Source organism: Jatropha curcas, chromosome 9 (genome assembly GCF_041381405.1).
Source record: "Jatropha curcas cultivar XTBG-Jc1 chromosome 9, XTBG_Jcur_1.0, whole genome shotgun sequence".
Classification (NCBI taxonomy): Eukaryota; Viridiplantae; Streptophyta; class Magnoliopsida; order Malpighiales; family Euphorbiaceae; genus Jatropha; species Jatropha curcas.
The window spans coordinates 27,461,355-27,482,779 of record NC_143159.1 but is presented as its reverse complement, the minus strand read 5'-3'; the positions used below and the strand labels follow the sequence as shown (position 1 = coordinate 27,482,779).

Here is a 21,425-nt window from a genome sequence, read left to right as displayed (position 1 = left end):
GAATAGGGTAACTCTCCTTTTAGTTCACAAAATTAGAAAAATTTACTTTAGTCAAAAAGACTCAAACTCAAAACAAAACTGTTGCTAATTAAATTAATGTAATCAAATACATTTATAATATAAATTAATATTTCTCTTATTTGAAATAAATAAATAGTATAATTAAATTACAAGGATAATTATGTGTGTAAAGGAATTCAAATTATACACAATTGTTGTATAGCAATCAGCAAAGCATAGCTTTTTAGTGTTCGAAGTGCATCACACAAAGTGATACGTACATAGAACAAGAATTCAATAACCAGCAATGCAACTATATAATATTAATTATTGCAACAAATTTCAGAAAAATAAAATAAATATTTGATTTGACAAAAAAAAAAAAAAAAACACACAATATGGAACAAGTCCTCGTCGTTGCACCAAAAGAATTAATACTCAGTTTTTCTTCTACTAGAGACGATGAAATCAGAAGCCGACAAAGTGTTTAGTAGTATGGAATTGTTGGTGGAGGAGGTGACGCGTATGATACTCCTACAATTGGTGGGAGTGGGGTATTCTCAATTGCCGGTGGTGGTGGGGGCGGCGGTGGGGGTGAGGAATATGAATACTCATTAGGTGGAGGAGGATTTTGATAATGAGAAGGTGATGGTGGGTAATGCCAATGATGCTGTGGGGGTGGGTGGTGGTAGCTTGGTGTGGATGTTGGCGGCGGTTCTAATGGTGGTGAGTGGTGATAGCTTGGTGTAGATGTTGGTGGCGATGATGGTGGTGGGTGGTGATAGTTTGGTGAGGAGGATGGCGGCGGTGATTCTGGAGTGGTGCATCCAGGCCCATGTGGAGGAGGTGGACTTGCCGTTGAATGCTCATGAGTTGGAGGAGGGGAGTGTGTATATCCATTCTTTGGTGGAGGAGGAGGCGGACTTACCGGTGAATGCTCATGAGTTGGAGGAGGAGAGTGTGTATAGCCATTCGTTGGTGGAGGAGGCGGCGGTGGTGATGGATGGTATTGATAGGGAGGGGCATGATAATTAACAGGTGGTGGTGGAGGTGCTTCATGTTGATAGGGAGGTGGGTTGTACTCGACAGGTGGCGGTGGCGGTGCTTCATGTTGATAGGGAGGTGGGTTGTACGTGGCAGGTGGGGGTGAATGCTCAGGTGCAGAGGGTGTATGTTCAACTGGTGGCGGCGGAGGAGTTTGATGTGTACTTGGCGAAACCTTTTTAGTAGGCGGGGGTGGAGCATAAGAATGGGAATGGCTAGGTGGAGGAGGTGGGAATGAGTGCTCGACAGGAGGTGATGGTGGTGGCAGATGTATTTTGGGTGATACCTTTTCAGCAGGCGGTGGCGGTGAAGATGGTGGGTTGAATGACGTTGTGGGAGGGGGAGGAGGATGTGATCTGGTAGAAGGTGAAGACTTGGAAGTGGGTGGTGGAGGTGAAGGACGAATAACTGGCCTCATTGGAGTTGCAGGCTTTGGTACAGATGGCCTTCCAACCGGAGGTCTTCTCTTTGGTGAAGGAGGGTTGCTTCCACCGCCGCCACCTCCACCGCCGCCACCGCTAGAACCTCCACCACATTTGAATTTACTGCAGTCCACAGGACGTGCAGCGTTTGAAGAACATTCTTTGGCAGATCTCTGATTCAACTTACCAGGAATACAGTTCTTGGTACCATTAGTGACCACGCTGCCTCCAATAGCAGCACAACTTGGAGCTTCCCCGGTGAAGTAGTTGAAAGAATAGGTAAAGTTCTGCAAATTAGGCAATTGGCAAACACTAGCTGGTATAACACCTGTGAAACTGTTATGTGCAATATCAAGTTGCTCAACCTTCTTCATATTACCAATAGTAGAAGGCAATGAGCCTTGAAGATGGTTAAAGCTTACGTCAAAGACTGTAACTTGCTTGAGCAACCCAATTTCAGAAGGCAAACAACCAGTGAGATTATCATTCATAAGAATAATCTCATTAAGGGTTTTACCCATATTGCCAATGCTGGTTGGAATGCAACCTCCAAGATTGTTGTTGGCAAGAACAAGAACAGAAACTGGAGAGTTTCCAAGATTCCGAGGAATTCCAAACTGGAATCTGTTGTCATTTAAGAATATAGCATCAAACGGTTGATCAAAGAGCTTGGAAGGGACAGAACCTTCAAACTCATTGAACCGTAGATCCAAATATTTCAGAGCAGGCAATGAAAGAACAACCTTGGGAAATTTTCCAACAAACCGGTTGTTACTAATGTCAAGCTCATGAAGAAGCTTAAGTTTATGAAAAGTGGAAGGCACAACCCCACAAAATCTGTTGGAGTTGATATGGAAAAGAGCTAGATCTGTCAAAAGACCAAGCTCAGGAGGAAGATAGCCTGCAATATCAGCATGGTTCAGATCAATCCCAGCAACTACTCTTATTTTGGGATTTTTAGGAAATGGAGCACAAAAAACACCCAAGTAAGAACAGACATCTGGACCATTCCAGTTGGCTGTGAAGTTGAAAGGGTCAGAGTAGATAGCTTGTTTCCATGCTTGTAAGGCAATGTAGGCTTGGCGAAGCCTTGGATTATCAAACTTGAAAGTTGGATCTACATGAATAGCAAGGGGCTCATCTTCATGAGCAGCAATGGCAGAGGAGATCTGAAGGAGAATGAGAATGGAGAAGAAGAAGAAAGGAGGAAAAGAAGACATTGATTGCTTGGTAGTGGAGGGAGGGAGGAAGAGGAGCAGAGTCACATGAAGGAAAGAGTTGGAGTCATATGAGATACGCTGGACAATGTGTATATACCCATCTCCCTAGGTATTGTTTTATAAAGCCTTAAGCCTTTGCTGGATGTGATTTCACATAGTTTTTTTTTTTTCCTTTACAACTGTTACTTCTTCTACTTACCTTTCCTTTCTTTCTTCCTGTTTTCTTTGTACAAAGTGGAATTGATTTGTATTATTATTATTATTCATTACTTTACTTGCTTGTGACCAAAATAGTAAGATTTGGATAGGTTGGTTGACAATTGGTCCGGGTTGTGTATTGAGGGGGGTTAAACTTTCTTTTTTTTTTTTTAAACTGGGGCTTTTTTTTTTATTTTTTGAAAGGGAAACTGGGGCTTTAATGTGAGGAAAAAAATTTATAATAATGGAGGGAAATTTCTAGATTTTGTTTCACAACAGCTTTGATCAGTTAAAATGTTAAACTCTAACATTTCTAGCTCGGCTAACTTTTAAAGATTAATATAATTTTTATAAAAAATTAACTCATGTAACATCGTTAACGTTTTATAAAAAATTAACTCATGTAAGGTTGTTTGGCTTTTAGCGTTATATAAAAAGATACTTGAACAGCCAACAACTAAACACTATTAATGCTTTATTCGACAACATCATTTGAGGAAGCGTTTAGAATTTTGACTATGTCAAAACATTGTTTTGTAATTAGTTCGCTAATATAGTATATAAAATAGCTAGTAGTAAATAAGATAGTGTTTATTAAAACGTTAATCTATCTAACTGTTTAGTGATTCCATTTTTTGATTGAAAGTTTTTTTACAATTCTGTCCTTAATTAACTTATATTAACAGAACTTTAAAGTTTTTCTTTTCAATGGTTGCTATGATACTACAAGTCTGCAATTAAGTTAAAAAATTACATTTTTTTACAAAAAAAAATTAAATAAAATAATTTAATAATGAATTAATAGAGGAATATGTGAGAAAATTGTATTATAATTTTAGAAATGATAATTATTTCAATTTATATAATTAGACGACTACATACTATAGATTGACGTTCTTAACACATACTATAAATTATCTCTTTTTTTTTTTTTTGTTGTAACGAGTTCATTTCTATAGTTATATTTAAATGTCTTTTTTGTCATTTTAAATTCAATAGCTAATCAAATAATTATTTTTATCAAATCTTTTTAACCGAAACAGTTTTATATACAGCTAGTATTGCCAAACAACTCTAAAACAATTAACAGCTACTAAAATAGTTAATTTTTAATCATATAATTTAGATCCATGAGGCATCTTTAGATACAAAATAAGATTTATTTTTATAAATGTGTTTTTAGTTTTCAAACCTCTAATTATGGCGTGATTAACATTGACATTTCTTTTTCTGCTTCTTCTTCTTCTTCTTCTTCTTCTTCTTCTTTTTTTTTTTTTTTTTTTTTTTAAATTATAAGACTAGCTTGGTTTTCTGGTGTGGTCTGTTAAGGTAAAGCATACATATAATGAATGGATTGATTGAATTTGGTTTTGGTAAATTTTTAGTATAAAGAATATACAATTGAGTAACATTTTAAAATTCATAGTTTAACCTACTAAGCACCAATAATTAGTTATATATCGTTATGAGAATACAGAGATTTAAATCTTAACAACTCCATCTCTTTTAAATATTCTCGATAATAATAATTATATGCATTAGGTATTTTGCTTATCAAAACCATAATATTAAATTTCACGAGCCTTAAAAAATAACCTAACAACAACTATCCGAACCTTAATCCCTAACCGATTGGAGTTTGCTATATGAATTCTTTATTTCTTCGCTCAGTTCCTCTAAAAGCAAAGTATAAAATTAGAAAAGTTTTGAAAATACTTCATGTTTAAAAGTGATTTTGGAAAAATATATATCTAAAATCATTTACCATATTAACAAATAAACAAAGCATAAGACATGCAATAATAATTACATCTTAATCTAGTTAAAATCTGTTACGTGAATCTTTTTCTCTCAAAAAAATATATAAAAATTTCGATTTGGTTCAATTCGATCAGATTCCAATATACTATTTTGGTTTGATTTTATTTCTTAAAATTTTGATTTGGCTTTTATTCATTTCATTTGAATCAAACCAACTGAATGCTTAGACCTATCAATGTTAAACTAGTATACCAAACAATCTTGAAAAAAAGGCAGAAGAATGGGCCAGTTAAGAGCTGGGGTCTGACTGTGAAAGAAAATGAAAATGAAATGGAAGAAATGATAACATGGAAGCACGTATTCGTTAACAAAGATTTGGAAAGTGTTGAGTTGGTATAGGGCGTAGCTTAAAAGGGTCTTTGACTCACAGAGAGGACGTGACACCCACTGCCACAGCCACAGCCACAGCCACAGCCACAGCCACTGTCCTTTTCGCTTTACATATATCATTCTCTGTAATACTTTATTCCTATTCACTATTTTTTTCATACCACATGCATTGAAAAATCACCACTTCAAACTTGTCTTCTTCTCATCCAAAAGTAAATTGCACCACTTCCTAATATCATTGAATCACTTGGGTACATGAATTCACTCATAATTTAAATTAATAGAAATTTTTTTTTAAGAAATGAAAGTATTTATTACCCATTTACTGAAAAAGAAAAAGGGTAAAATAGGAAAATTAATTCATATTTGTAAAAACAATATATACTTAGTTTGAGACTCGAAAAACAGCATTTGAAAGAAATTTTTACCCCTAGCTACGTCAACTTATATATTAATGTCTTTGCTCTTTGGTAAAAAGTTTAAAAAAAAAAAAATTACAAGAGCATTTTGTCTTTATTCTTTGAATAGTTTAATTGGATAATTATGGTTCAGTTGTTCAGGTTCAGTAAGAGATGGGTTGGGGAGTTTTAAGATGACAGAGCAGACATGGGTCCCACAGATACACTGTCTGCACGATCTTTCAGACTTTTTCAAATTGAGAATCTTTTATGTTTTTTATTTTTTTTTTTAAATAAAAAAAATTAATTTTTTTAATTTTTCAAAAATTGAAATTGAAAACGCGTATGGAAAATTATTAATTTTTCAATCTTTTGTTTGTGTTGTTGCTGATACATGAGCTATGAGTAATAATACACACAACATAGATGGATTGCACTTTTGCTTTCTCTATGCAAGTGGGACAGACCAGACCAGCAGCAAATGTCAATTCTCCCTCTCTTCTTTTATAGTGTATTATTTTTCATTTCAAAATATTATCAACTATTTTAATACCTAATTAACTATTTTTTAGCAGAAGAACTAAAAATTATTTCATTAAATGAATGAGAAAGGAAAAAAAAATATCATCCAACACCCCCAATTGTTACCAATCAGTACACACTTTCTAATTATCTTGTAGCTCTTTTTACTTAATTTGTCATTTTTTAGAATATGCATCTAATTAAAACAAAGTTTTAAATTTAATCTCACCATTACAACACAGAGACCTCACTGGTTATGATTAATTATTGAACATGGCACTGACACATTTGCAAAAATAACATCCATCACCAAAGCTTAGTCTCAAACTAGTTAATAAAAAGCTTAGTCTCAAACTAGTTAATAAATCCTTGGTTTTAAATATTCGCTCTGATCAAATCAATATCAATACAAAGCAAAAAAAAAAAAAATTATGAGAGAGCCAAACCCCAAATGGATAAACTCACTCATGTAACTGGCCTGATTCCCAGTACATTGCTAAACAAAACTCAAAATCCATATTACAGTTTCTCTTTTTATGTGTTGTATACAAAGTACAAACATATCTTCTATTCCATCTGTTAAATCTTTCACATAAAGTGCATGCAGGCAAAATCTTTATGCAGTTCTTGAGCCTAGCTTCAAAAAATAGGCTAAACAGAAAACATCCTAGCATAGCTTATAACGAGCCTAATGGTTAACATTTCCGGAAAAAGAACATTACGGTCAGATATATTGATCTGGAGGCGCTTCTTCTGGAATCTGGTATGCACAAGAAAAGTAAAATGATCAGACAGTTACTAAGGTCAAGAAACAATATAGTTGAAGTGGATAAAAGCTTGTGAAAAAGAATTGCACGAATAAGATATTTGCATTTGCAGCTGCAGTGTTGATTTTTCTAGCTGCTTGCACATTTCAGTTTCTCAGATTTGTTTTTTTGGGCCTCTTAATGTGGATAGCCAAAAATGAATTTCTTATTGCAAAAACTTCAGACGGTAAAATCAGGATCTAACTGCATGTCCTATTCAAGAAAGCCGTTTGAGAAATCATTACCTCCCCAGGGTTCCAGCTTTCTTTCAACCAAATACTCGCATCCACAGCTCCCTTTTGCATGCCATTTCTGTGTAATTGTCAAAAAAAAAAAAAAAAAAAAAAACACAAATCGATCATTGCATATGTTTAATACCAAAAAGTATAAGACTAAAATTTTCAAACCTATCTACACAATTATATATCAGAATACCATCAGTTGGTATTGTCAATATACAGTCTTGACGATGATAAAGAAAAGTTGAGATGAATGAAAATTAACGCATTCATGAAAGCATGACCACTTCAATTGGGATGATGAATGTGTTTACTTAATGGAGTTGTGTATGAGGAAAAAAGGAGGTCTTTTTTTTTGCTGAAACACAGTTAGAAGAATTACAAACAAATTGGAGAAAGTTGATGCAAATTCAATGTTTCAGAACCTTAACACAATGTCAAACAATAATGATTAATAATTTTAGATTGAAACTCAAAACCCATGATTTTGCACATTAGCAAGTTCTTGATTGAGAACTCAGTTATCTACTTTCAACTTCAATTTCTGCCAATTCGTGTACAAAAGCAGCAAAGTTATCAAAGGTACAAGGTGCAAGGTACAAACCAGAGCCTTGACGCAAGGCACATGTGTGCCTGAGAGACATGAGGCACACAAATATAAAAGATAACACCTAATCATACATAAGACAGGTATTTAAAATAGTTACATAAAACAATAAAATAAGCATTAATACATTCTCCGACCCCTTCAGGGCCTTCAACGAGAAGGTTGACCATTGATTAGAATGTCTAAAGCCATAATCCTAAACTCCACTAAATATTGAATTGGGTAGCAACTGGAATTGAAGAATGTATTAAATTATTAAATATAGAACTGATGTACCATCTATTTATAGGACTGAAATTCTCTCATGTTTATGCAACAGGACCTATCATGTTTGTACTCAACTCTTGATAACTGTTGATTTGATAATGAATGGTTAGGATTTCATTATAACCACCCACTTTGTAAAAATTCAGAATTAATTTCTAAAACAGATCTAAACTTGCACATTACAAAATCAATTATTGAAATTGTTCAAACATTACAGGTCATGCTTATACCAAACTCGAGAGGACCTTAATCCCTATTTATGTATATACAAGAGGGCCTGTTCGTTGTACTGTATATATATGGTAATGGGGAATTGGAGCAGAAGTTTGAACCAATTTAAGGCAATCATCCTAAAATCTGGGGCATGGTTGCACCAATCAATTGTTATAATTTGCTAGTTTACATTTTTTTTTTTTTGATTTTTTTTGGTCTTAAAGTAAAGACCAAAAAGAGTATCCCTCAATAACACCAACCACCCCTCAGGGTTTGAGCATAAGGGGCCGGTGAGGTGTATCCCTTTTTTAACAGCTATGAAAGCAACCTCTATATACTTACGTTGAATGAATATGTTCAGTTGCTTGCCCAACTGCATTAGAAGCTAAATTAGGTGAATTGGAAATGATGACATGCTGGGCAGTAGATGAATTTGTGACTTGCTTTGTCACTGCTGAAGAATCAAATGGATTGCTCTGATTGATGATTGCACTGCTGTTGCTGAAGCCCGCTACATTGGAGGAAAAGGGATTTCCAGATGCCTGATTAGGAAGTTGGCTGCTAATTGAACCTAACATAATGCTGATAATTAGAAGCACCATATAAATACATCCACCACAAAGAAAATAACAAAATATTCAAACTCGTACCAGAATTTGCAGGTGCAAAATTGCTTATCCCAAACGAACCTGAGGTTTGGCTTGAATTAGAGAGGATGTTTGGTTGCCCAAAGGCATTATTTGATGATGAAGAAGGCCTGCTAGAAAAATTGCTTAACAAGTTAATAAAAGTATAAGCTTAGAAACATTTTAAGAAATTAGTGATTTGTAGAATCAACTGTTTTCAAGAATCAAAAATTAAAATACTAGAAACATATCCTTGCCTCATTCCAAATCCAGTGGAAGTAGAATTAGCAAAGAGATTTGCTTGCCCAAACGCATGACTTGATGGTGCAAGAGGCCTGAGAAAAGAAATGGAAAAGGTGCTAAACAGGATTCTAAAAGCCTTTAGTTGACTACTATTCACAAGGCATGATAGCTAATCATGTAAAGGCGAAAAATAGTTGACGGAATTTAAAAGAAAAATGAAACAACAAAAGTTGAATGGAAGGAAAGATCTATGCCTCGTTCCAGACTCCACATTAAGTGACGGGCCCAGTTGACTGAAACTGGATACTAAAGGAGGGGCATTATTTTGATCACTAGTTGCAATTGCAGGAGGAGTGACTCCTGCAAACGGACTCTGGCTGAGAGCAGACTTTGCGGGTGCTACATAGGGGTTTCGAATCAAGTTCTCAAACTCAATCAACTTGGAATTAAGCAAATTTCTCTCCCTCTCCACCTGGCATGAGAATATTTCTAGTAGATAAATACATAAAAGCAGTGATATCTGCAATAGCAATTGTGCATAGCTACTATAACATCAATATATCTGTATTAAAAATAAAATAGGTAGTAAATAGACAGAGACATGGAATTTTTACCAGCATTCAGATTCCTTCCCAGACAATAATGTTCGTGCTACTTATTAGTTGATTCACATTGTTGCATAACAACTTGCTTAGAAGAACCAATTTTATATCATATCTGCTTTTCCTAACCTTTAGAATTGTAACCAAAATGTAACAGTAACTTGAGCACTTGCATGACTTTTTTTTCATATAAATTTGTACTGTATTCCGTAACTTATTTCTGGAATTGAATTCATTAACCAGATGCTGGGATAAATATGCTTATCAAGGCTGACCCCGATTAGCTTAGAATTAAGGTTAGTTGTTGTGATTGTAGTATATCAGATAATGCACATCAATTTCAAGTCAATCAAATATAGTTGAGTATTCTGCCCATTGATGAACTATGTCCACTTCACTTGGTTAATGGGAATTAACAAGGTCTCACCTGTGTATAAGCCCCAATAGAGTTAAAACAGCAATTAATTCAGTTTCCAACTTTTCTGCAACATTAGGAATTAAAGTGGGAGGGGAGAAGAAACAGTTTTCATTTGGTTGATGAAGATTTGACATGCCTTTTACATAATTCTAGCATCAATTAAGTTGAATAATTCTTCATTTCTTCCATAAAATGTCAAAACTCCATGGAATTTGGTTATTTGCACTAGGAGCAACCACTCATGACAATAGAACAAAGTAGACGGCTTACACTAGCATTACATTACTGAAATGCATTAATCCACGATCAAAATGTGCATGGCTCTCACTTTGTTTTAGAAAAGTTAAGTAATTGTTCCTTTTTTCCCTTTATATAATGGATGTGCACATAATTTAGTTCCCTCTTCTACTGTTGGGAGAAGAAAGGATAAAGTACCTTAAACAAGAAAAGGAAAGAAAAGTATACTCCAGTATGGAGTCAATTGCTGCCTCTTTCCTGCGGTTTAAAGCATCATAATTTGAACCTTGAATGGTTTGAGATTTTCAATGCAAGCAAGAGCAGCATTTTCACTATTTTCTTCACAGATTCATACAAATGATATGTGAAAAGAAAGTGCCCATCATGCAGATAATTTTTTTTTTCCAATTTCTATCCATAACAACAATTAATATTTGAATCATCATGATATTGAACTAATTGATACGAAATGAAAGAGGTACCGGATGCACGAAGCATCCTATATTTAGTGGACTCTGGGAAGGGTCACAACTTTCCCCTTGCTTTTTTGCAGAGGGGCTGTTTTTGTAGCTCAAACCCATGATCTTTAAGTCATGAATGGAGAAACTTTACCGCTATATTAAAACCACCCTCTCATTCATGCAATGTAAAGCAGGTTTAGAAAAATTTTTTATCATGAGTGAAACTGAGATCCTCAAACTGTTCCAAAAAAGAAATCTATCACACAAAGTGTAAATAAAATTTTACATCAGGTAAGTTACAAATTGTATAGTTGCCTCAAGGTGGAATAGGGTGGCTCAAACCCATGCCTACCATGCTACCACGGGCAGGGTAGGGGTTTCCATCAGGTTTGACACAGGCACATGTTCATACCAAACAGTGAAATCACAATCTCTATGATGCTAAACTGAAAGGCAGACTACGAGTAAGCCTAACAAAGATTAAGCTTAATATTTTAGCTTGAGAAACTAATGGATAGTCCAGATGACAATTAGTGAAGCATAGAAACAACCACCACTATCGAAATGATGAAGCTCACTAGGACACCAATAAATTAGCTTCTTTAACTTATTTCAGTGGTAACCATTTGATTCTCTCCTGGACAAGGCCAATCACGATTAATGCAAAGGGTTTTTTTTTCCAAGAATTGGTAAGATGACAATATAATTACACTGATATATGTTAAAAGGGCTTAATTCATTGGGAACTGGACCAAACATTAGCATTTATCTATTATTTTGGCATCTCAAAAGGGTTGCTCTTTGAACATCACTGCATACTTTTATAATCCCTAAACTGCATTTCCATACAATAAAGTTTGTCTTCAATATTTTTTACTTCTACTTCCCTAACTTCAGTTAATTCATTGAATTCAATAACTTCTAACGATAAAACACCACAAGCAATAAGTTCAAGAGCAAATTGCAAGAAAACATAACGGAACAACAAATATGATATTAATAAATAATTTAAGCATTTATGAACCTTAAACAAGAGTAAAAATGCAAAGCAGTATGCCACATTTTCTTACAATTGACTGCAAACTTAATCCACGCTTAGCATCATCATATGCAACAGCCCGCAGTTCTTCATAACTGACATCGCCAAAAATGTCACAAGGACCTCTGCATAACAGAGAGAGAGAGAGAGAGAGAGAGAGAGATGAAAATCAACGAAATCCAATGATTGTACACATTATGGAAACAACTCCCTTGCAAACACCACCCACCCCCCACCCCAAAAAACAAAATGTCTGCCAAAAACCTAAATTTAAAAGAGCAGCCACATGCATGGTTCATGTGGCTGCTCTTTTAAATTTAGGTTTTTGGCAGACTTTTTTTTTTTGGGGGTGGGGTATATATATTTAAAAATCAAGATTCTATAGGTTCCAAATCCTAGATCTCTTACAAACAATGCCATAAGGATGTGGTAGTTCAAACATACTTTTTTGAGTGACCATAGCATGTAAGCTTCCAAAGTGGTTTCTCATGCTCAAAATCTTCAATAATCTCACGTTTGCAAGATTCAGGATCTGTGCACCTTCACATGATGACCAAGACAACGATCAAGTCTTGTGAAAGATTAAAAAGAAAAAAAAAACAATTCGAGGCCATACAGGACCAGAAAAAGCAAACTAGTAACTTATGGAACAAGATACATACTTGTGATTAACTGCCTGGGGCTGATTATCTGGTTGTCGGGATTGACTACCACCACCACCATTGGATATAGGGGAGAACCGGGTCCATTTATTTTCAAAAGGCTAGTTCATAAGCAATTTATAATCACTAAAAAATCATGAAATTTGTGTTTTTTGATGTACAGATACATTGAAAATTCCCACGATTTTGCCAATAGCCTAGTGGAAGGTACCTGCCACATAGTGCAAACAATTAGGGGCTCAAACCCTGCAACCCTTCTCTTTTCCCCCCTCAAAAATTCTGTGGTGAACACATCCAACATAAAAATAGGAAAAGGGGGAGAAAGAACCAAAACATAACCCAACATATGAAGTGATATAAGGAAAATAAAAACCTTAAACTGTTGCTGCTGTTTGTTTCCAAAATCATTGGCGGCTTTTGATTGAACGCCAAATCCAAACGGATTAGAAGACCGATTCTGCTGCTGCTGCTGTTGCGAGCCAAATCCAAAAGGGTTATTATTATTAGGTTTTTGTTGTTGTTGTTGAATCGGATGAAGAAACTTGCACCTTTCACCATATTGACAGCTGCAACAGCAAAAATACAAACCAACCAACAACACAAAATCCTAATTATAATTCCATTTACTAAACGAAAAGGACCAGAGCTCAACTAAGCGTTTGAACAAGAAAATCAAACGTCAATTAATAACAAAACTGAGCATCACAATACAAAGCATTCGTCTATTTTTCTCTCATTTTCTCTTACTTTTTCTTCTGAGTTGTCTAAAAGCTATCAAATTTGAAATGATTGTAATTTGATACCTAGCAAGTAAAGCAGCAATTACAAGAGAAGTGATCTGAGCTCGAAAGAAAACCCTAATTTATCTTATGAGCAAAAGAAGTAGCGGAGGATGAGTAACCTTCCGCGCTGAAAGTTTCTGCAAAGCTCTTTCTTGAAAGGCATCTTCTTCATCAGTTTCTCTGTTTCTTGCGGTTGTATTTGTAGTTCGTAGTAAAATATTACGCCGCGAAATTACGCCATTGTTTTGTGGTCACTGGCAAAGTCTGGCCCTTTCAGTTATGTGGCACAAACCTTCAACTAGAGCTTATAATCTATGACGTTTGCTAAACCACGTCGTTTTAAAGGCCCAGTCTGCTAGAGGTGTGCAAAACCACCGATCCAACCGACCCATTTCGGTTCTGTTCGAATTATCAGTTTAAATCAAATTTATTTTTTGATCGAGTCGGTTCAATAGAATTCATTGATCAAACTTAAATCGAATTGATATGGCAAAATCCAATCAAAATCCGGCCAAATTGGCTTACTCGATTCAATTGCTAATATCAATTCGGTTTCACTTTGGTTTGCATATTAACCTTGGCTCTATTCAATTTGAATGGAACTAATAGTTTGCTCACTTTTATCGGTCATCATTTACGTTTATTGTTTTTAAGGCCTAACTAGCCGCTTGAGGTTCAATTCTAAAAAAGTTCATTTAACTTCAGTTCGTGATACTTATTAAGTTGAGTTCGAATCTCCATATTGAATTTGTTTACTATTAAATTTGTTTAATAAATAAATAGAGCTTGAACTTAAATTTTAATCCAAAAAAAAAAAGATAAAAAAGATAAATAGTAATTGAGGTGAACTCATGGATCTCAAACGGAGTTTAAATTTAAATTTACCTTTAACAAACCGAACCCGGTTTCAATATAACTCGTCCGTAATGAACCGGTTTACCTCTAATTAGCAATATTAATATAAATAAATTCGAAATTATAAATAAATAAATAAAAATAAGAAGAGCTGATTGCTGCAAACTTGCAACAAGCGCCGAAAAGGGTGAGAAGATTTGAGGAAAGAAGAGCTGAAGAGGCGACCCAGCTACAGAAGCAAGTATATCAGATATGGAAGGAGGAGAAGATGATTCGACCACCAGAATTTACGTTGGAGGATTGGGAGAAAGTGTTACCAGCGATGATTTATGCACCATATTCTCAAAAATCGGCGGTGATATTAAAGCAGTGGACATCATCAGAACCAAAGGCCGGAGCTTTGCCTATATTGACTTCTCTCCTTCGTCTCATAATTCCCTCTCCAAGCTCTTCAGCACTGTATTCTTCACTCTTTCTTTCATTATTTTGTGTTGAGTTACATTCCATTCTTTATTGTTTGTTGTATCCCTGTTTGTAAAAGAGTTAACACGTCTTGTTTGTGCTCATTTATGGCTGTTCTTGTGGAACCTTCGTTTTCTGTATGAGTAGTGAATAAGGATCTAGACGCTATGTACCTTCAAGAAACTGTAGTTATAAAGTAGGAGAAATAGTGAAAACGGATTCATATGCCTGACCCCAGCTAGCATTTCATATTGGGATTAGGGTTTAGTTGAGTTCAGTATAGAATTAACATCAAACATTTGGTGAAATTCCATAGAAAAATTCATGTGTTGGATTTAAATAAAAAGTTTGAACCATCTTAGCCTCTTTGATGTTTAAAAGAAATTTAAAAATTTTTTTTGTTAAGTGTTGTTTGTGGAAAACCCCTTTTCTTAGTTCCATATTTGATTCATGAGGCTGCTGTCATTTACCCTCTAAATAAAATTGTCATATGCAGTACAATGGTTGTGTCTGGAAGGGTAAGAGATTGAGACTTGAGAAGGCAAAAGAACATTATCTTGATCGTTTGAAGCAGGAATGGGCTGAAGATGCTCAACTTGCAAGTAGTACATATACTGCTGCTGCCGATGATGACACGGATAAGAATATGGAGTCTTTCAAAAAGCCCATGAAAGAGCTCAGTTCAGAAAAGAAGCAGCTGCGGATTTTTTTCCCAAGGTTGCAAAAGGTAACTTTTAACAAAATTGCAAGTATCCATGCTCATCATTATCTAGCACCTCAGTACCAATTATTTTGTATGCTTACCCTGTTTCTTTACAGTTGAAATCACTGCCATTCAGTGGAACTGGCAAGCACAGATACAGTTTCAGACGTGTTGAAGTTCCTCCTCTCCCTACACATTTCTGTGATTGTGAGGAACATTCAGGTTCTGTCTATACTACTGAAAAAAAAGCAATTCCTGTTCTGGAAGAACAAGGTGGTGGGATGAGTAAGGAAGAACTTGATATGATGAACTCTGTGATGAATAAGCTCTTTGAGATAGAAAATGTTTCAGCCACTGCACATAGTGACATTGTACTGACGAAGGAACAAGAAAGTTCCATCAAAGTGTCTGATGATTTCCAATCTGAGGAGAATGAAGGATACTCCACTGAAGATGACGATAATCTCATTATTAATGTGGTACAGAGACGAAAGGAAACAGCCTTCACTGATCAGGTATGGCTTAACATTAATTAATGGAGTTTGGTTTTTTACTTGGCAGTGCCTTGATATCATTTACAATTTTAACTTTGTTTTCTTTCTCAAATACCAAGGAGTCAAAGCTAAATAAAGGGCAAGCTTCCAAAGATGGACCAACTCAAGATGTGCTCAAGAGTCAGACAAGAAGACATGATGACGGTAATAGAAAGGGATCTGTGTCTGCTGTTTCTGAAGGCAATGGGAGTTTTCAGTCTAACTTGAATGAGCCTGGAAATATCTTGGAGGCTAAACTCATTGAACCAGAGTCAATTGCCAAACAATCAGATCCTAAGCTTTCATGGTCACAGAAGTCTTCTTGGAGAGAACTTATTGGGAATAAGAGCAGCAGTGCAATGAACATATCAGATATATTGCCTGGAATTTCATCCAATAAGGAAGAGAAATCCAAGTCTGATAGTATAACAAACTCCAAGAACAGCAAGAACAAGAAATTATCGAGGCGTGAAAATCAGAAAGGTCAAACAAACAAACCAGAAGTGTTGGACAAAATAGAAGTGGAAGTGCCTGCAGAAACTAAGCCTGCCAAACAGGATTCTGATTGTATGCCAAACTCCAAGAATGAGAAATTATTGAGGCATGAAAATCAGAGAGGTCAAACAGATGAACAAGAAGTGTTGGACAAAATAGAAGGGCCTGCAGAAACTCAGCCTTCCAAACAGGATTCTGATAGTATAGCAAACTCCAAGAACAAGAAATTATTAAGGCATGAAAATCAAGGAGGTCAAACAGACAAACCAGCAGTCTTGGACAAAATAGAAGTGGAAGGGACTGCAGAAACTCAGCCTACCAAACAGGATTCTGATAGTACACCAAACTCCAAGAACAGCAAGAACAATAAATTATTGAGGCATGAAAATCAGAGGGGTCAAACAGAAAATCAAGGAGTGTTGGACAAAATAGAACTGGAAGGGCCTGCAGAAACTCAGCCTACCAAACAGGATTCTGCTTCGAATGAGACAGGGAGAGGTTCTGCATGGCTCAACAAAGCTTCATGGACACAATTGGTCGCTAGTAATAGTAGTAGTTCATTCAGTATCGCCCAAATCTTGCCAGGTCTTAACTTTGAAAAGCAAGAGCCAGTAAAACCTGATGGGGTAATTATTGCTGACTCTACATCCTGCAAGCATAGTGATATAACTGAAAAGCGGAAAAGTCATACTGCTGTAGATGGGGAAATGGCTTTGGGTTTTGAAAGGGATCGTGACGTTAAAAGCACTCCAGAACTTAGCCAGCACATGGTTGTGGGCAACAATGATGTTCCAGCTCCAACAGATGGTAAATACGGTTCAGCAACAAAGCAAGCTGCACCTCCAACAGAGAACATATATAGATCAGCGAAAAAGCAATTTGATCTGAGAACAAATGTTGGAGGTGTTTTGATAGGTGAGAGTTGCTCATTTATGAGGACAGATGCATCATTGAAAGAGTGGGAAAATATTAAAGCAGCTCTTAGTGGATCACGCAAGAGAAAAAGGTAGGAGAAAAGCATATTACCCAGTACGTTTGGCCTCCTGTTAGTTTTTTGCTACCAAATGCCAGTGTTGAATCTAGTCTAAACAGGATTTATATACCGGGCCGCTGTCCCTGAGAAGTTATTCTCGCCCTTGGATTTTAAAGTTAAGAGAAAAAGCTTTTAACTGTAATGGTAGTGGTGACAAGTGATATTTATGGTGCCCTAACTGTGGCAAGACAATGCAGTGATAGCCAGGTCTGCAGTGATGAGCACAACAATTGTGCTGGTAATGATCATGAACACAAAAACAGCAGTTCTGCTCATGGTGGATGCCATGAACTAGATATATTTAACATTGTTTTCATGCGGAAGTTTATGTATGTGAAGATGGGGAAATGGTAACATTTTTTGTCCAGTCTATTAAAGGATTATTGCTTAATCTTGTACTTTGATTCGGCAGGCTATTATTTTCAGATATGAACACGGTTCAATCTACTCGTTGGTTTTGTTTTTTCCGATCTTTCCTATCATGTCATCTTCTTCCTATCCTTTGCTTATGAGTCAAATCATGGATAATCAGTTGCATGGTAACTGATTTTTACGAAGAAAAACTGAATAATCAATTTTTTCTTATGAAAGTTATTTTCTTTTATACATGAGAACTTGCATTGGTTGAAGTCTGCTTGATCTGGAATTTAATATCATCTACTGGTTCAATTATTCATGCAATTTTTTCACAGATCGGCCATCTCATTGGCATAGGATTCATGCCCAAGAAGAAGGAAAAATTACTGCTCTCCTCGGAGCCTTTTGTTAGATTTTAAATGATTTTTGGTAGCTTCATGAGTTGATGGTTGAGATGCAGAGCAGTAATTGATCACAGGCCTTGATGAGGAGGGAGATAGCTGATCACAGTTTGAAATGGAAGTTGGCACATCATGGATAGGTTTAGGAATTGCATTCTGTTGCTGTTCTTCCATTAACTTTTTCAACAACTCTACATTCTGCTGTATGCGTAGCTGCAACTCTCTTTGTGCCTGGACAATTAAATCATACTTCATCAAAATTTAGGATAATTATCAGATTTTAAAAGCTAGGATTAAACAATGATTTAGGACTTCTGCGTCTTTTTTTTTATTCTTTTTCATTTTTCCTCCATAACTCCGCCTGTGTGAAGCATAGCCGGTCCCAAGCTCGATACAAGGAGGGTTGCAGAGCTCGGTACAAGGAGGGTTGCAGTTGCTTGACATCGAACGTAAAATTCAGTCAAACACACGTTATGAAATCGAAGTAGTTTGGAACTAAGGCGTAGTTGTTATTATTGTTGTTGTTTCAGTTTTCCTCCACAATCAAAACCCACTCATACTTTCATTAGTACCACAGTTTAGGAATAGCTTTGGCAAAAGAAAAATAAGAGAAGAGAAAGGCACCTCAATTTGCTCATGCAGCAGCTTTTGAGCTTCTATTTGGATATTCAAAGACTCCAGTACTTCTATATCACTGTAAAAGGAATATAAATTGGAGGTTTCTTTATGAATTGAAAAACAAAAAAAGCGGGGAAAATGATACTGATGGTTAACCTCTTGCTAGTTGCTTCACTATCTTTATTCAGACAAGCTGCATTCTTCTCTACACTGGAAGCCTTTCTGTCTGACATACAACAGTTTAAGCATGTAAGCAATTAGGATTAACTGTCACTTCAATCAAAAGCAAGAGAGAAAGAGTCGAATTGCCATTATCGCGACAAAAGTTCGGTTTAGTAATTTGAATATCTGATTAGAAGGTGAGTGCACAGAGCATTCCACACGCCGTTATACCAAAGCCATCGTCAATTCGAATCTATACCTATTAAATGAGAAAGAAAGTCCAGAACAAGGCCAACTTACCATGTTTCTGATCTGACAAATTCTTAGCAAGCCGACATTTCTGCAAAATCATATATGTATATTTTTTTTCTGAAACGGAAAAGGCAATTTCTGCAGCTGTTTCTACAACATAAAGAGCATATGGAGAGTACAAATTTACCTGCAAGTGGCTTTTCACTTGGTCTATGTTTAAGCCCACAACATTCATAATTCCCAGTATCTTCTTTGGAGTTGCATCTATGATTAATAGATAAAATTATTGTAAGCATAGAAGAAAAGTATGAAAATTAGTAATTCTTTCAGAGTCAAAGATCTTGGACTCACTTTCAAGGCCACCGAGAGTTTTAACTGCTTCCAAAAAGAGGTCATGGAGTTCAGGTGTCCATCTCATTCTTTGTCTGTATGAAGTTTCAGCCTGAGGAACTCCATAGTCAAAATAAGCGGCACTATTGTCCTTCCGTCCAAACGAAGAACGATGGGTTTTTTTGCAATCCAAGTCAATGACAGGGATCAGTGACATTCGAGGCACTTCAAATATTTCCTACAAAGATTTGTAAACTACATATGTGAACATCATTTTCTTAATTCACCCTGAATGTGTACTTATTTAGTAAGAAGTACTCACAGCAGGTGCAGGATTCCCAGTATCTTTGTCATGAGGAATCTCTATTCCCATCTTCTCTATCATTCTTGAATTCTCATTGGCTTGTTGCAAACTCGGAAAGCTTCCAACTGAACTCTCTACAGGAATATCAAGAAAGTCTAACCAAGTAGTCGAGTCATAATTGTCAGACTCAACGGGTAGCTCTCCATCCAGAAGAAATGCGGAATCAAGAGAGTTAATACCAGAAGTTCTCATAGAATGATTTGATACTCGTGCGATAGAATTGAATGGATTTGATGGTGTGCATTGGTGCAAAAGAGTAGATGGAAGATTTCTATTTAAAGATCTAAAGTCTACTGACTCAGTGTTTGTCCCAGAATAAAAGGGGGAGATTCCAATACAGTGAGTTTGCATTTCCCTTCTGTTCATGTAAATAACATTCTGGAAGTTCATAGTTTTCTGATGTGAGCTCAACTTTTTCATCAACAGCCACTGTCAAGTGAAAGCAGATAGTTAAGGAATTGGGAAATGATTTAGAAATAGGTGCATGGTGGAAGAAGATTAAGATGAATCAAACCTCCAAATGAATTATAATCTACGAAACAAAATTAAAGCATCAAGCAATAAGCTAGAAAGAGTGTGGATTAAAATGTCATACTGACTGTTCAGATTAAAAAAAATAAAAACAAACTGAGAGGAATTAAAATCAAAGAATATTCATGCATATAGACACAGCAATACAAGACACTTGAACATGAATCTATCAAACAAAAACAGCATCAAACCAAAGGTGAGAAGAGTGAGAAACACCTTGAAAAGGGTATCAAGAATCATATGATGATGGAGATTATAAGATTATCTTTTTGTGTGTTTCTCTTTCTGTATTTTGTCCTGCAAAAACAAGGGAAAGTCCAGCCATGAATATGATTCTTACTATGTCTCTCTTGTTGTAAACCTGTCATTATATATTTTCTTTATTGGATGTGAATACTAGGTCTATAATTTTAATGAAACAAGCTTTAGTTTTGGATTAGAATTGCAACATAATTAAGTTGAACTGGCATCTTGTCACCAAATCATTGGCATTTTTCCTAATCCCATGTCCCTGTTACACTCTTATATTTGGACGGTGGTGCCAAGGGCTAAGCATAGATTTGACAAAATTGATTTTTTTTTTTTTCTTTGGTTCGGTTTTCATTATATAAATTCCACAAAAATAAAAATCATATTGGATTCAATTTAATATTCCTTAAATTGAACCAACCGAATGCACATAATATAATAATAATACTGTGTTATTGCATATTGCTATTGTTACAATCACATAAGCCATATTTGATTTAATTGTTGCTAAAAACAATAGCAACAACCAAATATAACAATATCTAGGCGCTTCAGAATTTCAACAGTTAAATGTTCAAATTTTGATCACAAAAACTTAAAATTTGAAATTTCTATTTCCTTTTATTAGTGAGAAAATCAATCAATTTCTTATCAAAAAATCAACCAAATCATATAAAATCGCTATCCCTAGCTTATTTTATAATATACAATTTATTGAGAATGGGGAACATCAACACTTATTTCAGAATGTGTAAATATTTTTAAGACTTCTTTAAATTTACAGTAAATAATATATTTTTTTTTTTTTTTCACTTCAAAACTATCATCACGTGTTCAATTTACATACCATAAATATGTTGGCAATAAGATAAATCTTGCAGGCAGAAACATTTTTAGATAGAGTCATCCCTATTCCCTCCCAT

The 21,425-nt window shown here is 35.5% G+C and overlaps 4 protein-coding genes across 8 annotated transcripts; 1 reads left to right on the top strand and 3 right to left on the bottom strand.

Annotated features, from left to right (window-relative positions):
- Window positions 1-293: 293 nt before the first annotated feature.
- Window positions 294-2,817, bottom strand: LRX2 (leucine-rich repeat/extensin 2). Its single transcript, XM_089726100.1, has one exon. The coding sequence runs from the start codon at window positions 2,684-2,686 to the stop codon at window positions 488-490; it is 2,199 nt and encodes a 732-aa protein (XP_089582226.1). The 5' UTR covers window positions 2,687-2,817; the 3' UTR covers window positions 294-487.
- Window positions 2,818-6,283: 3,466 nt separating this feature from the next.
- On the bottom strand, window positions 6,284-13,447 carry LOC105643716 (Zinc finger C-x8-C-x5-C-x3-H type family protein). Of its 4 annotated transcripts, none has more exons than XM_037636113.2 (11): window positions 13,277-13,447; window positions 12,749-12,941; window positions 12,376-12,476; window positions 12,158-12,253; window positions 11,745-11,838; window positions 9,211-9,428; window positions 8,971-9,048; window positions 8,738-8,847; window positions 8,430-8,658; window positions 7,007-7,073; window positions 6,284-6,715 (listed from the first exon to the last, which is right to left on the bottom strand). In XM_037636113.2, the coding sequence occupies exons 1-11, from the start codon at window positions 13,327-13,329 to the stop codon at window positions 6,680-6,682; spliced, it is 1,275 nt and encodes a 424-aa protein (XP_037492041.1). In that variant the 5' UTR covers window positions 13,330-13,447; the 3' UTR covers window positions 6,284-6,679. The 4 variants fall into 4 exon arrangements, with proteins under 4 accessions (XP_037492041.1, XP_089582153.1, XP_012084301.1 ...); XM_089726027.1 differs by having other exon boundaries at window positions 8,777-8,847; XM_012228911.4 differs by having other exon boundaries at window positions 8,738-8,844.
- A 711-nt stretch (window positions 13,448-14,158) lies between these two features.
- On the top strand, window positions 14,159-17,708 carry ROS3 (RNA-binding (RRM/RBD/RNP motifs) family protein). The gene is made up of 4 exons (XM_012228913.4): window positions 14,159-14,471; window positions 14,971-15,201; window positions 15,294-15,692; window positions 15,791-17,708. The coding sequence occupies exons 1-4, from the start codon at window positions 14,265-14,267 to the stop codon at window positions 17,213-17,215; spliced, it is 2,262 nt and encodes a 753-aa protein (XP_012084303.3). The 5' UTR covers window positions 14,159-14,264; the 3' UTR covers window positions 17,216-17,708.
- Window positions 17,709-17,858: 150 nt separating this feature from the next.
- LOC105643722 (myb family transcription factor PHL6) lies at window positions 17,859-21,296 on the bottom strand. Of its 2 annotated transcripts, XM_089725817.1 has the most exons (8): window positions 20,470-21,296; window positions 19,681-20,151; window positions 19,380-19,596; window positions 19,216-19,292; window positions 19,077-19,116; window positions 18,771-18,840; window positions 18,621-18,690; window positions 17,859-18,227 (listed from the first exon to the last, which is right to left on the bottom strand). In XM_089725817.1, the coding sequence occupies exons 1-8, from the start codon at window positions 20,491-20,493 to the stop codon at window positions 17,979-17,981; spliced, it is 1,218 nt and encodes a 405-aa protein (XP_089581943.1). In that variant the 5' UTR covers window positions 20,494-21,296; the 3' UTR covers window positions 17,859-17,978. The 2 variants fall into 2 exon arrangements, with proteins under 2 accessions (XP_089581943.1, XP_089581942.1); XM_089725816.1 differs by having other exon boundaries at window positions 19,077-19,292.
- Between the last annotated feature and the right edge of the window lie 129 nt (window positions 21,297-21,425).